Here is a 13056-nt window from a genome sequence, read left to right as displayed (position 1 = left end):
TAGTCACTCATAGAAACAGAAAGTAGGGTGGTGGGTACCAGGGGCTGGGGAGGGAAATGGGGAGTTGTTGTTTAATGGAGACAGAGTTTTGGCTTTGCAAAACGAAAAGGATTATTCGGGGCGCCCGGGTGGCTCGGTCGGTTAAGCGTCAGACTTCAGCACAGGTCATGATCTCGCGTTCTGTGCGTTTGAGCCCCGCGTCAGGCTCCGTGCTGACCGTGGAGCCTGGAGCCTGCTTTGGATTCCGTTTTCTTCTCTCTCTGCCCCTCCCTACTCGCGCTCTGTCTCTTTCTCTCTCGAAAATAAAAATAAAGACATTGACCAAAAAAAAAAAATGAAAAGAATTCTAGACGTTAGTTGCACAACAATGTACTTAACACCACTGAATGCTTAAAAGTGGTTTTGACGGTAAATTCTCTGTTATGGGTATTTCACTGTAATTTTTTCTAAAAAAAAAAAAATAAGAATACCAAATTGCTGGCAAGGGTGGAGAGCAGCGGAACCTCTCATCCGCTGCTAGTAGGAATGCGAAATGGTACAGCCACTTTGGAAGCTCATTTGGCACATTCCTACAAAGATGAACATAATTTTACCATTCAGCCCAGTGATTACGCCCCAGATATTTTACCCACCTGATTTGAAAGCGTATGTCCACATAAAAACGTCCATAGAAATGTTTGCGTTCGCTCTGTTAGTAGCTGCCAAAACCTGGAAGCGGACAAAATGTCCTCCAGGAGGCAAGTGGATAGATAAACTGTGGGAATATCCATACACTGGACACTAGCAGGTGCTGCGAAGGGGCTCCTGAGCCAATGCTGACACGTGGGAGAACCGGAAGTGCATGTTGCGAAAGCAAGAGAGGCCAGTCTGAAAAGGCTGCATACTGCTGCCTCCGTGAATGCGATCTTCTAGAAAAAGGCAAACAATGGAGACAGTAAATAGATTGATCGTTGCCAGGGGTTTAATGGGAGCGGGGGTTGGGAAGACGGAGCACAGGGCATTTTTTAGGGTGAGGCAGCTGTCTTCACGGTCCTGGGACGGTGGGTACATGAGACCACGCGTTTGGCCCAGCCCATAGAATTTTACAGCAGAAAAAGTGAGCCGTAACGTATGCAAATTTTAAAAAATGACCTCGTAGGTCAGGGGGCCCCAGGAAGGAATGCAGACCGTCACAGAGAATCTCACTCTATTACCAAAGCCTGAAGCCGCCTGCCTGAGGGGGTGGGGAAACGATGCTGACCCAGGTCACTTGGGAAACGAGCGGGGTCTGTAAGGGCAGAAGGACTGTCACAAGACCTGCACTGTGGTCGGTAAAGCTGTTTCGGCTGGGTGCCCGTCAGCAGTTCTGAAACCACGGCGTGCGCGCTGGGACGGAGTGATTGAGTGGAGGGGCGGTGGGGCTGGGAGCCAGGTCTCCCGCCATTGGGGTGGGCGTGGGCAGATGAGCAAGGGGCTTATCTGACCCACGTGGTGTGGGTTAGTGGTGGAAATATCAGTAAGAACTCATGTTTAGTTTAATATAAACACAGGTGGTGGCATATAGAAGTGTGTGTGTGTGTGTGTGTGTGTGTGTGTGTGCGTGTGCAGATTAATACACACACAATATATCTCCTTGCTCTGTCACCAGGGAGGGCCTACAAGCAAGGACATCCCGGTAGCAGTGAGCACACCCAGCACCCAAATTTTGGTCTCTAATACCATTCTCCAAGCAAAGGAACCAGGCTCCTCGGAGAAACGGTCGACTCTAGGACTGAAGCAGGAAACGGACAAGACCAGCCCGGAGCATCCGGTGGTGCTGGGAAAGGAGGTGCCCCAAAATAAGCCACAGTGATGGGCCTAGTCCCAAAAGACACAGGAGCACTCCCACCGAAAGAGCTCCCAGTGGCCAAAGACGGGGCGGTTTAAACAACAAAATAAATAAGGTGCTGGATTAGAATCCACAGGACCCACGGATACTGAGCTATCGATTGCTATAAACGTACGCCTGAATAAATGAAGGGAGGGGAATGCACAAATGTGGCGTGCAGAATTCTGAATAATGTATGTGGGGGCTTCCCCCTCGAGGAGGTGAAGCCTAAGTGGAGCACGACCCCCCAGCCCCGAAGTGTGGGCCGCACGTAGTGACGGCCTCCCAGAGAGAACAGTACCGGGAGGGGGAATGAACACACCTCAGCCAGGCGGTCAAGGTCCCGCCCACGGTGATGGCGTCACCTTGACAGCACGGACCCCTGACATGAAGAGAAGGGCACTCTGCCTCTGCGGTCTTCCCCCCCAAGCCCATCACGCAACATCAGACACATCCCAACAGAGGGGCGGCCCCAGCACCCCCAGAACTGCCGGGCCACCGGAAACCAGGGACGACGTGAGAGACGGCTGAGTCCAGAGATGCCTGAGGAGACGTGAGGAAGGGGCAGACAGGATGACAGGAAAACCGAGGGCACCTGAACAGTGTGGACTTTGGTTGACAGCAGCGAGCCCATAGTAGTTCGTGATTTGTGACACATGCAGCACGCTGACGGGAGGCGCTGACGGCGGGAAACGGGGTGGGGTGGATGAGAACTCTGTACTCTCTTTGCAACCTTTCTGTAAATCTGTAACTGTTCTAAGATTACAAGTCGATGAAAAAGAAACTAGGGGCTCCTGGGTGCCTCAGTAGGTTGAGCGTCTGACTTCAGCTCAGGTCATGATCTCACGGCTCTTGAGTTCGAGCCCCGCGTCGGGCTCTGTGCCGACAGCTCAGACCCCAGAGCCTGCTTCGGATTCTGTGTCTCCTCTCTCTCTGCTCCTCCCCTGCTCGTGCTCTGTCCGTCTCTCTCTCTCAAAAATAAGTAAATATATTTTTTAAAGTTTTAATAAAAAAGAAAATAAAGGAAGGGTGCCTGGGGGGCTCGGTTGGTTGAGCAGTTGACTCTTGATCTGGGCTGAGGCCATGATCTCACGGTTCATGGGACTGAGCTCCACATTGGGCTCTGCACTGGTGACACAGAGCCTGCTTAAGAGTCTCTCTCCCTCCCTCTCTGCATGCCCGTTCCCTGTTCACTCTTGCTCTGTCTCTCAAAATAAATAAATAAACTTTAAAAAATCTTCAAAAAACTAAAAAAAAAAAAAAAAAGAAAGAAAGAAAGAAAAGAAAGAAGACAGAGAGGAAAAAGAAAAATAAGGGAAGATAAATTTAGCTCAGGGGGTAGCATAGAATATTCAATATAAACTTGTCTTTTCCTTTTTAATCTTTTTTTAAAATTTTTTAAATGTTTTTATTTATTTTTGACAGAGAGAGAGAGACAGAGTATGAGTGGGGGAGGGGCAGAGAGAGAGGGAGACACAGAATTTGAAGCGGGCTCCAGGCTCCTAGCTGTCAGCACGGAGCCTGATGCGGGGCTCGAACTCACGGACCGCAAGATCATGACCTGAGTGGAAGTCGGATGCTCAACCGACTGAGCCACCCAGGCGCCCCTTGTCTTTTCCTTTTTAAAGCTCAGGGAGAAAATGAAGGATCCTGCCTCGGAGCTCACAAGCTTTTCTTCGGTGCTTGTGGTAATCGCTTTCCTTCATACGTGTCCGTCTTTGCCTTTGCACTCAGACATAATGTGTTATTTTTTAAAGGTTATTTAATAGAGAGAGAGAGCATGCAAGCAGGGGGAGGGGCAGAGGGATCCAGTGCAGCTCCTGACTTGGTGTGCAACCTCACCAACCGTGAGATCATGACCTGAGCCCAAATCAAGAGTCAGACCCTCAACCGACTGAGCCACCCAGGCGCCCCGTGTCATTTTTTAAATACAGAAACATATGTCTGTTTCCCAGGGGCAGAATTTCTTCATGATTCAGGCAGTGCAAGCCTTTAACACTGAGGGGTCTTTTCCTCATGCGGATGAGAACAGGGGCCCTGACAAGGCCAGTCCAAAGTGACCAAGTGTTGCGGTCACAGTGAGTGACCAAGAATGACGGGGCTCTCGATACCACCATGACGCCTCCTGCCCAACAAAGCAGGGTGGGCGGTGGGAAGCTGGCCCCCTCGTGTCCTGCTGGAGCGGGCCAGCCCCTGGAGCCATCCCTCCCGTGCCCCGAGTGAACATCTCAGAAATGCAGGGCTCTCTCTAGTGTCCCCCCCCCCCCCACCAAATCACAGCTCATCACCAGCCTCTGCTTTGGGGAAAACAAGTCATGGAAGGGGAGGGGCATGACGCCAGAACTCCTACTTCTCAAAGCCCCTCCTCTCCAAGCGGCCCTGGGGCTGTGACCAAAAGAACGGTGTCGCCAGACTTTTTATTGAAATAGAAACACCCGGAAAGGCACACACTGAAACTGCTCTTCACCAGGGAAGTTCCAGAGGGGTCTGCAGGCTGACGTGACCACGCACGGTGCCTTCACAGCCCGCCCAGGGCCCGTGCTGAGGACACAGGGAACCCTTAGGCATCACAGGTGATGCTGTGAGGTTTGGAGACTGAGTGCGACCCCCACGTGGTGCCGCGGCCCCTCCCTTTGCCGCTTATGAAGCAGGCTCCCCCCCCCCCCGCCCCGCCCCGCCCCGCACAGCCCTGTTCACACATCAGCAGAGTGCAAGAAGTCACCGGTCCACACCGCTGGGGAGAAAGAAAGCCACTGTTGGGAAAGAGCATGTCTGCAGGCAGCGATGTGCCTCCGCTAAGACGTGACCTGTGGCGCGTCTGGAACCCAAATTTAACCGGGCGTCCTCTAGCTTTATCTGCCAGATCTGGCAGCCCCCCCCATCTGTCTGCTTGACCCCTCTCCCCCGAGAAACAAGGTCACGCCAGACCTCCTTCCCCGGAGCGGGGCACGGCCTTGGTGAGCAGGGCCCCCCTTGCAAGGGGACCGGGCCACACCAGGCCGGGCCAGGGAAGAGGGTGGGCCAAAGCCCCCTCAGGAGGGGGAAGTGGGGTGGATGCGGGGGGCCGGGCTGTGGACACCCCTCTCTCCCTCCTCCTGCAGCCTCAGCAGGGGTCTCCGCACCACCACCCCGCCCCCCGCCACGCGCTCTCCCTCCACACGGCAGGTCCTGCCAGCCCTGTCTCGGACCCCGAGCCGCGCTTCTTTGCCAGGATCCTTCTGTGATCACCACACCTGTGTCTGTGGAACATTCTCGGGCCTGTGCCCGGTTGGTTTCAGCCTCGTGCAGCCCTGAGGGCTCGGCCGGTGATCTGCTGTGTCCTGTTCCCGCCGGCAAGGCTTCGTGGCCTTGTCTGTGCCACCGCGCTGGCCCAAGGGGAGCAGCCCAGAGAGGGCACAGGGGGCCTGGCAGGGGCCTCCCCGAGCCGCCCGCAGGGCCATCCCCACCCCGGCTCCTGGCCAGGGCAGGGAAATGGAGCAGCGTGCAGACCTCGGGCCGGGAGGCATCAGAGGGGCACAGCCACGGCGGGCATCCCAGGCAGGCTCCGATCTTACGCAAAAGACACCATTAAGACTTTCACAGGAGTTGCACTGAATCTGTAGATCACTTGGGACAATACTGACATTTTAACAAGATTTTCTCCAATCCATGAATATGGGATACTTCAACCTACTTATGTGTTTTAAAATTCTTTCTTTTTTTTTACAATGTTTTATAGTCTTCATTGCACAAGTCTTGTATTTCCTCGGTAATTCCTGTGTATTTTATTCTTCTTGATGCCATTATAAACAGGATAAATTTAATATTTTGTATATTTTAGCACAATTTAAAAGAGAGACAGGGCTGCCTAGGTGGCTCAGTCGGTTGAGTGTCCAACTCTTGATTTCAGCTGAGGCCGTGATCTCACGGTTCATGAGTTCGAGCCCCCTGAGCGTGGAGTGGAGCCCACTTAAGATTCTCTCCCTCTCTCTCTCTCCCTCTCTCTCTCTCTCTGTCTCTCAAATAAGCGGCATCTGGGTGGCTCAGTCAGTTAAGCATCAGACTTCGATTCAGGTCATGATCTCGCGATTCACGAGTTTGAGCCCCGCATTGGGTCTGTGCTGACAGCTCGGAGCCTAGAGCCTGCTTCGGATTCTGTGTCTCCCTTCCTCTCTGCCCCTCCACCCCCAAATAAATAAACATTAAACAAATTTAAAAAATAAAATAAATGGTTAATTACAACGAAGATAGACGATAGGTAGGTAGACCGATCGATCAATCAATCTTACACTCCAGGGATGGAGACAAGTAACACAGGCATCGAAATGGTGGGGTAGGTGCACAGGGGGCAGACTGGGCTGTGCAGGGATACCATGGATGGTCGCACAGGTGGTACACTGCACAACTCCAGAGGGTGCCGCTCACATATACTATGATGTTGTATCGGGCAGGAGAGGCTCGTTATGCTGCATAACATGTGACCCCACAATCTCCTTGACTGCTAGCAATAAAGATTTCTTTCCTGCTCACTCTGTATGTCCATCCAGGTTGGCTCTGATGGCATCTCTCCAGCCTCCAGGCCGAGGCAGGAGGCTCTCTCTGGAATACTGTGGTCCCAGGGCCACTCCGCTGGCTCCTAAAGCTCCTCCACTCCTATCTCATTGTCTAAGGCACGCCCCAAACGTGTGCCAAAACCCACAATCAGTGGGGTGGGAAGGGTATCTGTCCCCAGAGAGGGGCAGCCTCCCCCAAATGTTAGAGGACCCTTGGGAATCACACACCATGACAGGCCTCTCTGGAGGACACCCCTAGGAGGGGCCCCAGCAGGGAGAGCAGAGGGAAGGAAAGCTTCGTGCAGGAAAGAACACCCGGATGGCCACCGGCCAGTGGGGGGTGAGGCTGCAGGCCGGCACGGCTGTGGGAGGCCGCGAGGCCCTGGGGGCTCCACGTGTAGCAGGGACCCCCGCAGCAGCAGCCCACAGGCTCCTCAGAGGGAAGCTCTCTGAGTTGGATGTTTGGGGCCTCTAACCGGAACAGGTTCTGGGAGCCATAGTCTCTCACTCACCGGAGACCAGCCTCGCCAGTGTGAATCCTTGAAATGGTCCCTGTCCGCTACTAGAGCACTGGTCATTTGGGACGAAAGGACCTCGGACTTGGAATGGCAGCCGATAAACACAATGTCCTTCTCTTGCGTGGGGACGACGACTCCAGGGTGGAGCGGTCACTGACCACCTGCTGGACACGTGGGCGCTCCTCACACTGCGGGAAGCTTGGGCACCCGCGAGCCTCCCGCCCCGCTCAGAGCGCATCCTTCACCTCCGCCTCACTGTCAGGACACCCAAGTGGCCGTGGGGAAGGGGAGCCGTTCAGGGGCGCACCGAGTCCCCGGGGAACACAAGACCCTTCTCCAAGGAGCCATCCCTTCCAGAAGCTTCCATTTGTTAAGACAGCCTCTGCGGTTTCATCTTCTGGACGTCGTCCACTCACGTGCTTCCTTTCGCTCGTCGGCAGACTTCCCTGACTTTGCCTCGCTGGTCTGCAGCTCCTTGCGTGGTCTGGAGATCAACCCCTGGTCCTCCATTTAGGGGACCCCCAAGTGCTGGTGTCCCGACTTGGTTGGTGGCGTTCTTCCTCGAAGAGAGCTTTTTCTCTCGTAGAAGAGGCAAAGCTGTCCCCGTCTTGCTCTGCTTTAAGCGGATGGTTTCAAAAGCCCTCTCAAGCCCCATCTCCCTTCTCAAAACAGCCTCTTGGTGGATTCGGGGCTACTGAGAAAGGAGGCTAACGACAGGTTTCCTGGCTTAGGTGTCCGGGGCCTCACTGAGCCTTCACATCCATGGGGAGGAGGCACTGCTCTCCTGTTTGGGGACACAGGGCTTAGAGGGATGAGCCCACCCACCCAACACCAGAAAGGTTGAGTCCGCACGGGCCTGTGTGGCCACCACACCAGAGGTCCTTCTCCCCCAACACATATGGAGCCCAGTCCGTTCTGTTCCTGGGACCCAGCACGCTGCGAATTGCACTTAGTCCCAACTCAAAGCGGAAAGCTGCCCAGAGTGAAAAAGGAATTTGAGGGGCGCCAGGGTGGCTCAGCGGATTGAGCGTCAAACTGGAGTTCGGCTCAAGTCGTGATCCCAGGGTTCTTGGATCGAGCTTCACCTTGGGCCCAGCATGGAGCAGGGGGGCCTAAGATTCTATCCCCTTCTCTGCCTCTGCCCCACACCCCCACTCTGGACAAAACAAAGACAATCTGAATGGCCGCTCTATGTTCTCGTGGGTGGTCACAGGAGGGAAAACAGGATGAAGGCCCGAGCTTGGCAAATCCCACTTCCGGCTGAGATGCTCCACAGCCCTCAGTCACGTGCTCTTGGGTCCCCTTGCTCCAATCCTAACAAAGCCCCTCCCAACTGGCAGAGCCCCGGTTAGGAAGCACCACCACAATCCTCCCTGCTGAAATGTGCTTCCCAGCAGCAAAGGCAAAAATGGCCCATCTGCCAGTCGAAATACTATTCTCCCATTTCAAAATTAAGTCCTTCCAAATTCCTAAGCTTCTTCAGTCTAGTTAACCGTTATTTCCCTGAGCCAACCTGCAAACGATAGACAGTAGTTTGAAAATCCAAAAAAACTGAAGACTGAGGCGTGCCATTAGAAGAACCAGATCTGTGACTGAGTCCAAGGATTTACAGGTGGAAGGCTCGTTAGCCTCCTTCACACCTAAGACTAGTTCCTTGGTTCAGTAACCCAAATGTTTCATGGATTCCGTGGCTGCTTCGCTGAAACTGGTGGGAAAAAAAACCCCAAGCCCAGGATCAAGGAACCTGCCCCTTAGGCCTCCAAGTGCTTCCTAAGTACCTGCAACACCGTTTTGTCCACAGCCACTCGCAGAGTTCTCCCGCACAGGATCCTTCATGCAAAAGCCCCCAAATGGGAGGGCAGGGGATGCCAAATCCCAAGCTGCCGTGTGCTGGGCTGTTCGCTAGACCTTGTTAAAATACTCCCGACTCCTGGTCTGCAGGAAACCAAGCTGCTGCCCGATTTCAGCCAGTTCTCCTCCCAAACCACCCGCCCCCGCCACACCCACCCCCCAAACAGAAGCCAGGGCGCTTCACGGCAGCACTTTATTTTCCTCGCACAAGGACGCGTTGCTGGGGCCTAATGTTCTCACATGACAGTAGAAAACCAAAATTTGTTGTCATCTCTTCAAGAATTGAGAATTGTGTACAAAAACCTTACATAAATTAAAAGGATGAATAAATTTACAGTTGTAAATGCAAACCGTTTTCCAACTCAAGGCAATTAACAACCCACGGTGTTCTGGCAGGAAAACATCGGGTAAGAAAGGAAAGTGGGTCCCAAGGCTCGGACCTTCCCAACCCTGTCAGACCGGCAAGACAGAAATGACAACTGGTTCAGGACTCTTGCCAGCCTCTAGAGAAATCCTGGAATAGGCAGCTCTTAGACATTAATACCCTGCACAGATCGAGAATATCATGGTCTCGAAGATTCTCAAACCCATGGATTTCTCTTCCACGAACATGTTCTCAACCTCAGCCACGAAGTGACCGAGCCGCACGTACTAAGGATTTAAATCAAAGAGATGTACAGGGTATTAAACATATACCAAGGGAACAGCGAACTTGGATACAAGGTCAAGATCAGCAACAAGTTCTACAATCCGGTGCTGACATCAGATACAAGCTTCAAGGACAGATTTCTTTTCAAAGGCTTATTCCAGTTTCACGAGGCCAGCAGGAGGCGTACACACTTGCCAGGGCAAACCTAGACTTCGGAATTCACTCGTGCAGCAGACGCTACGCATCTGCCCGCGGTCCGTTTAGAAGCATTTGCGGTGGACGATGGAGGGGCCCGACTCGTCGTACTCCTGCTTGCTGATCCACATCTGCTGGAAGGTGGACAGCGACGCCAGGATGGAGCCCCCGATCCACACGGAGTACTTGCGCTCAGGGGGAGCGATGATCTGTGAAAACACAACCGTGGCTTCAGTTTAGGCCGCGGTCTTCACAGCGGGGCCCCGGGAGGCCCAGCCCACGGCCTCGTACTGGACTCACCTTGATCTTCATCGTGCTGGGCGCCAGAGCTGTGATCTCCTTCTGCATCCTGTCGGCGATGCCGGGGTACATGGTGGTCCCGCCAGACAGCACCGTGTTAGCGTAGAGGTCCTTCCGGATGTCGACGTCACACTTCATGATGGAGTTGAAGGTGGTCTCGTGGATGCCACAGGACTCCATACCTAAGAGACAATGCTCTCGCTTAGAGGGCATCCGCCCCTCTTCCGGGCCCAAAGCGACGCAGCCCCGACTCGCGGCTGCCCAAGACACCTACCCAGGAAGGAAGGCTGGAAGAGCGCCTCGGGGCAGCGGAACCGCTCGTTGCCGATGGTGATCACCTGCCCGTCGGGCAGCTCGTAGCTCTTCTCCAGGGAGGACGAGGACGCGGCCGTGGCCATCTCCTGCTCAAAATCCAGGGCCACGTAGCAGAGCTTCTCCTTGATGTCACGCACAATTTCCCGCTCGGCGGTGGTGGTGAAACTGTAGCCGCGCTCCGTGAGGATCTTCATGAGGTAGTCCGTCAGGTCCCGGCCAGCCAGGTCCAGACGCAGGATGGCGTGGGGCAGGGCGTACCCCTCGTAGATGGGCACAGTGTGGGTGACCCCATCCCCAGAGTCCATGACAATACCAGTGGTGCGGCCAGAAGCGTACAGGGACAGCACGGCCTGGATGGCCACGTACATGGCTGGGGTGTTGAAGGTCTCGAACATGATCTGGAAAAAGGCAACGGGCTCCTTAGTCAGAGACAGGGACCCGGAGCCACCCCATGCTCACACACCGCATGCTGGCATGCCACAAATGTGATGTGTAGAGAAAAGAAAAAAAGGTTGCAGGCAGAAACACAAATAAGAAACCTTGAGACTTCAGGAAGGAAATGCCAGGAGAAGAACAGAACCCTGGAAATATCGAAAGAAATACTTGAATTTCAGAAAATAAGGCGGAACAGAAAATGGCTAATGAAACAGACGAACGGCGGGCCCTTGGGGCAGCGCTTACCTGAGTCATCTTCTCACGGTTGGCCTTGGGGTTCAAGGGGGCCTCAGTGAGCAGCACCGGGTGCTCCTCGGGGGCCACGCGCAGCTCGTTGTAGAAGGTGTGGTGCCAGATCTTCTCCATGTCGTCCCAGTTGGTGACGATGCCGTGTTCGATGGGGTACTTGAGGGTCAGGATGCCCCGCTTGCTCTGGGCCTCGTCGCCCACGTAGGAGTCCTTCTGGCCCATGCCCACCATAACGCCCTGGTGTCGGGGCCGCCCGACGATGGACGGGAACACGGCTCGGGGGGCGTCGTCCCCAGCAAAGCCCGCCTTGCACATGCCAGAGCCATTGTCGATGACCAGCGCGGCGATCTCCTCTTCCATTGCGGTCTGCGTGAAGACGCGGCCGGCTTAGACACGGAGGGTCCGTCTGCCCGCCCCCCGCCCCCACCGAGCCTGGCGGGGAGTTAACCGCCCGGAACTGGGACCCGGTCTTTCTCGGGGCGCCCCTCACTCGCTCGCGGCGGCGCGACCGGGACTCTCCGCACTGCGGCCCTGCCCCGCCCCCCCCCCCCCACTCCCCGCGCCAGCCCTGCACCGGCCGTCCGCACCACACCCCGCCCCGGCGCGGACCCCGCAACTCCCGAGGCAGTGTTGCGGGGACCCTGGGACAGGAGGCGTGGCGTGCACCTGCGGCGCCAGACTCGGGGACCCGGGGCCCGGGCACGCAGGCCGGCCTCTTACCGGTGGAAGTGGCGGCAGTGGACGCGGACGACAAACGGCGGGACGACACAGAGCACGGGCCGGCTGCGGCGAGTGAGACCGAGCGCGGCCTCCCCCGCCGCTATTTAAGCGAAGCGGGACGCGCGCGCGGGCCGGCGGCGCGCGCGGCCCCAGAACATGTCCATATATGGCGATCTTTCCGAACGCCGGGCGCCCATTGGCTCGCCCGGCCGGGACACGTGGGGCCCCGCGCCCGGCCCCGCCCCCCGCCCGCACCGCCCCCAACGGCCCCGCCCGCGCCACCCCCGCGCGCTCGCGACCCCACGCCCCAGACCTTGTGCGGACGCGCGCGCGCGCGCGCGCGCGGGCAGAGCGGGTGGGTGCCCCCCGCTTGGGGTCGCGGGCAGGGCTGCGGGTCCGACTGGCCCGCCCCGGGACTGCCGCGCCGTGGGGGAGGGCCCGGCTGCGCCCCGAAACTGCCTGGCCCAGAGCTGGGCCGCGCCCCAAGCCGGGGTGTGTCCCCGCGGCCCGGCCTCACGGGGGGCTTCGCCCCCGGCCCCGCGCGCCCCCTCCGAGCTTCCCCCCCCCCCGGCGCCGCGCGGAGCGGGGGCTGTGAAGGCCGACGCCGGGCGGGGGGGGGGGGAGGCGGGGGGGGGGGCGTCCCTGTCGGTCGCTCTTGCGGTGCTCCGGGCCCCGCGGCCCGGAGGAGCCCCGAGGTGTCGTGACCTCGTTTCGGTGACGGGAGCTAGGAGCTGCGTGTCCCCCAGCGTTGCCGGCCACCGCGCAGGCCCCTCCGCCGGAGGATGGGGCTCCCTGCCTGGGGTCTCTGGAGGTGCAGAGACAGAGGCTTCATTCCAGCCGTAGCCAAAGCTTCCCGCCCCTCAAACCGCAGGCCCGATTGTCCCCTTAAGCGAGCTACACTCGGGGTTTGGGGCCATTCCCCCATCCGCTGGGGAGGGGCTTTGTTTTGTTTTAAATTCCTGTGGGCATTATAAGGAAACTGAGGCAGATTAGGGAAGTTTTGACCTTCCGAACGGTCAACTCTCAGCGGGCACCATCTTCTCCGCTTTATGACACTAGAGAGAACCCGGGTGGGAGTGGGTTTGCTGATCCCCGGGAACAGGAAGCCACGCTGCTCTCCCGACCCCAGGTCGCCTCCAGGCCGGCCCCGCCCCAACTGCCCTGGAATTGTAGGTTCTCCTGGATACCGGACGCGCCCTTTTCTCCAGCAGCCTGAGTTGGAAGACCTGTCATTGCCAGCAGGGTCTTGGCCGCACCTGCTGGCGCCAATGTTTTCTGCCCAGAGGGGAATCAAAGGCTGGGCTTTCTTTGGACTGATTTGTAAGCTTTCGGAATTGCTCAGTATAGAATTAAAGGTCAGAGGAGGCGTGGGGAAGAGCACAGGCCAAGAGTGGGGGCAGCGGGGCCAGGCAGAGTGAGGCAAGGGACGCAAGGTCCCCCGCCCCG

General features: G+C 56.8%; 1 protein-coding gene across 2 annotated transcripts; it reads right to left on the bottom strand.

Moving 5' to 3' along the window:
• Positions 1-8926: 8926 nt before the first annotated feature.
• On the bottom strand, positions 8927-11722 carry ACTG1 (actin gamma 1). Of its 2 annotated transcripts, XM_049635507.1 has the most exons (5): positions 11611-11722; positions 10888-11256; positions 10166-10604; positions 9892-10073; positions 8927-9800 (listed from the first exon to the last, which is right to left on the bottom strand). In XM_049635507.1, the coding sequence occupies exons 2-5, from the start codon at positions 11248-11250 to the stop codon at positions 9657-9659; spliced, it is 1128 nt and encodes a 375-aa protein (XP_049491464.1). In that variant the 5' UTR covers positions 11251-11256; positions 11611-11722; the 3' UTR covers positions 8927-9656. The 2 variants fall into 2 exon arrangements, with proteins under 2 accessions (XP_049491464.1, XP_049491465.1); XM_049635508.1 differs by lacking the exon at positions 11611-11722 and having other exon boundaries at positions 10888-11264.
• Positions 11723-13056: the final 1334 nt, after the last annotated feature.

The sequence above is a fragment of the Panthera uncia genome, chromosome E1 (genome assembly GCF_023721935.1).
Source record: "Panthera uncia isolate 11264 chromosome E1, Puncia_PCG_1.0, whole genome shotgun sequence".
Taxonomy (NCBI): domain Eukaryota; kingdom Metazoa; phylum Chordata; class Mammalia; order Carnivora; family Felidae; genus Panthera; species Panthera uncia.
Note: the sequence above shows the minus strand (reverse complement) of the source record. Positions and strands in the feature narration are given on the sequence as shown.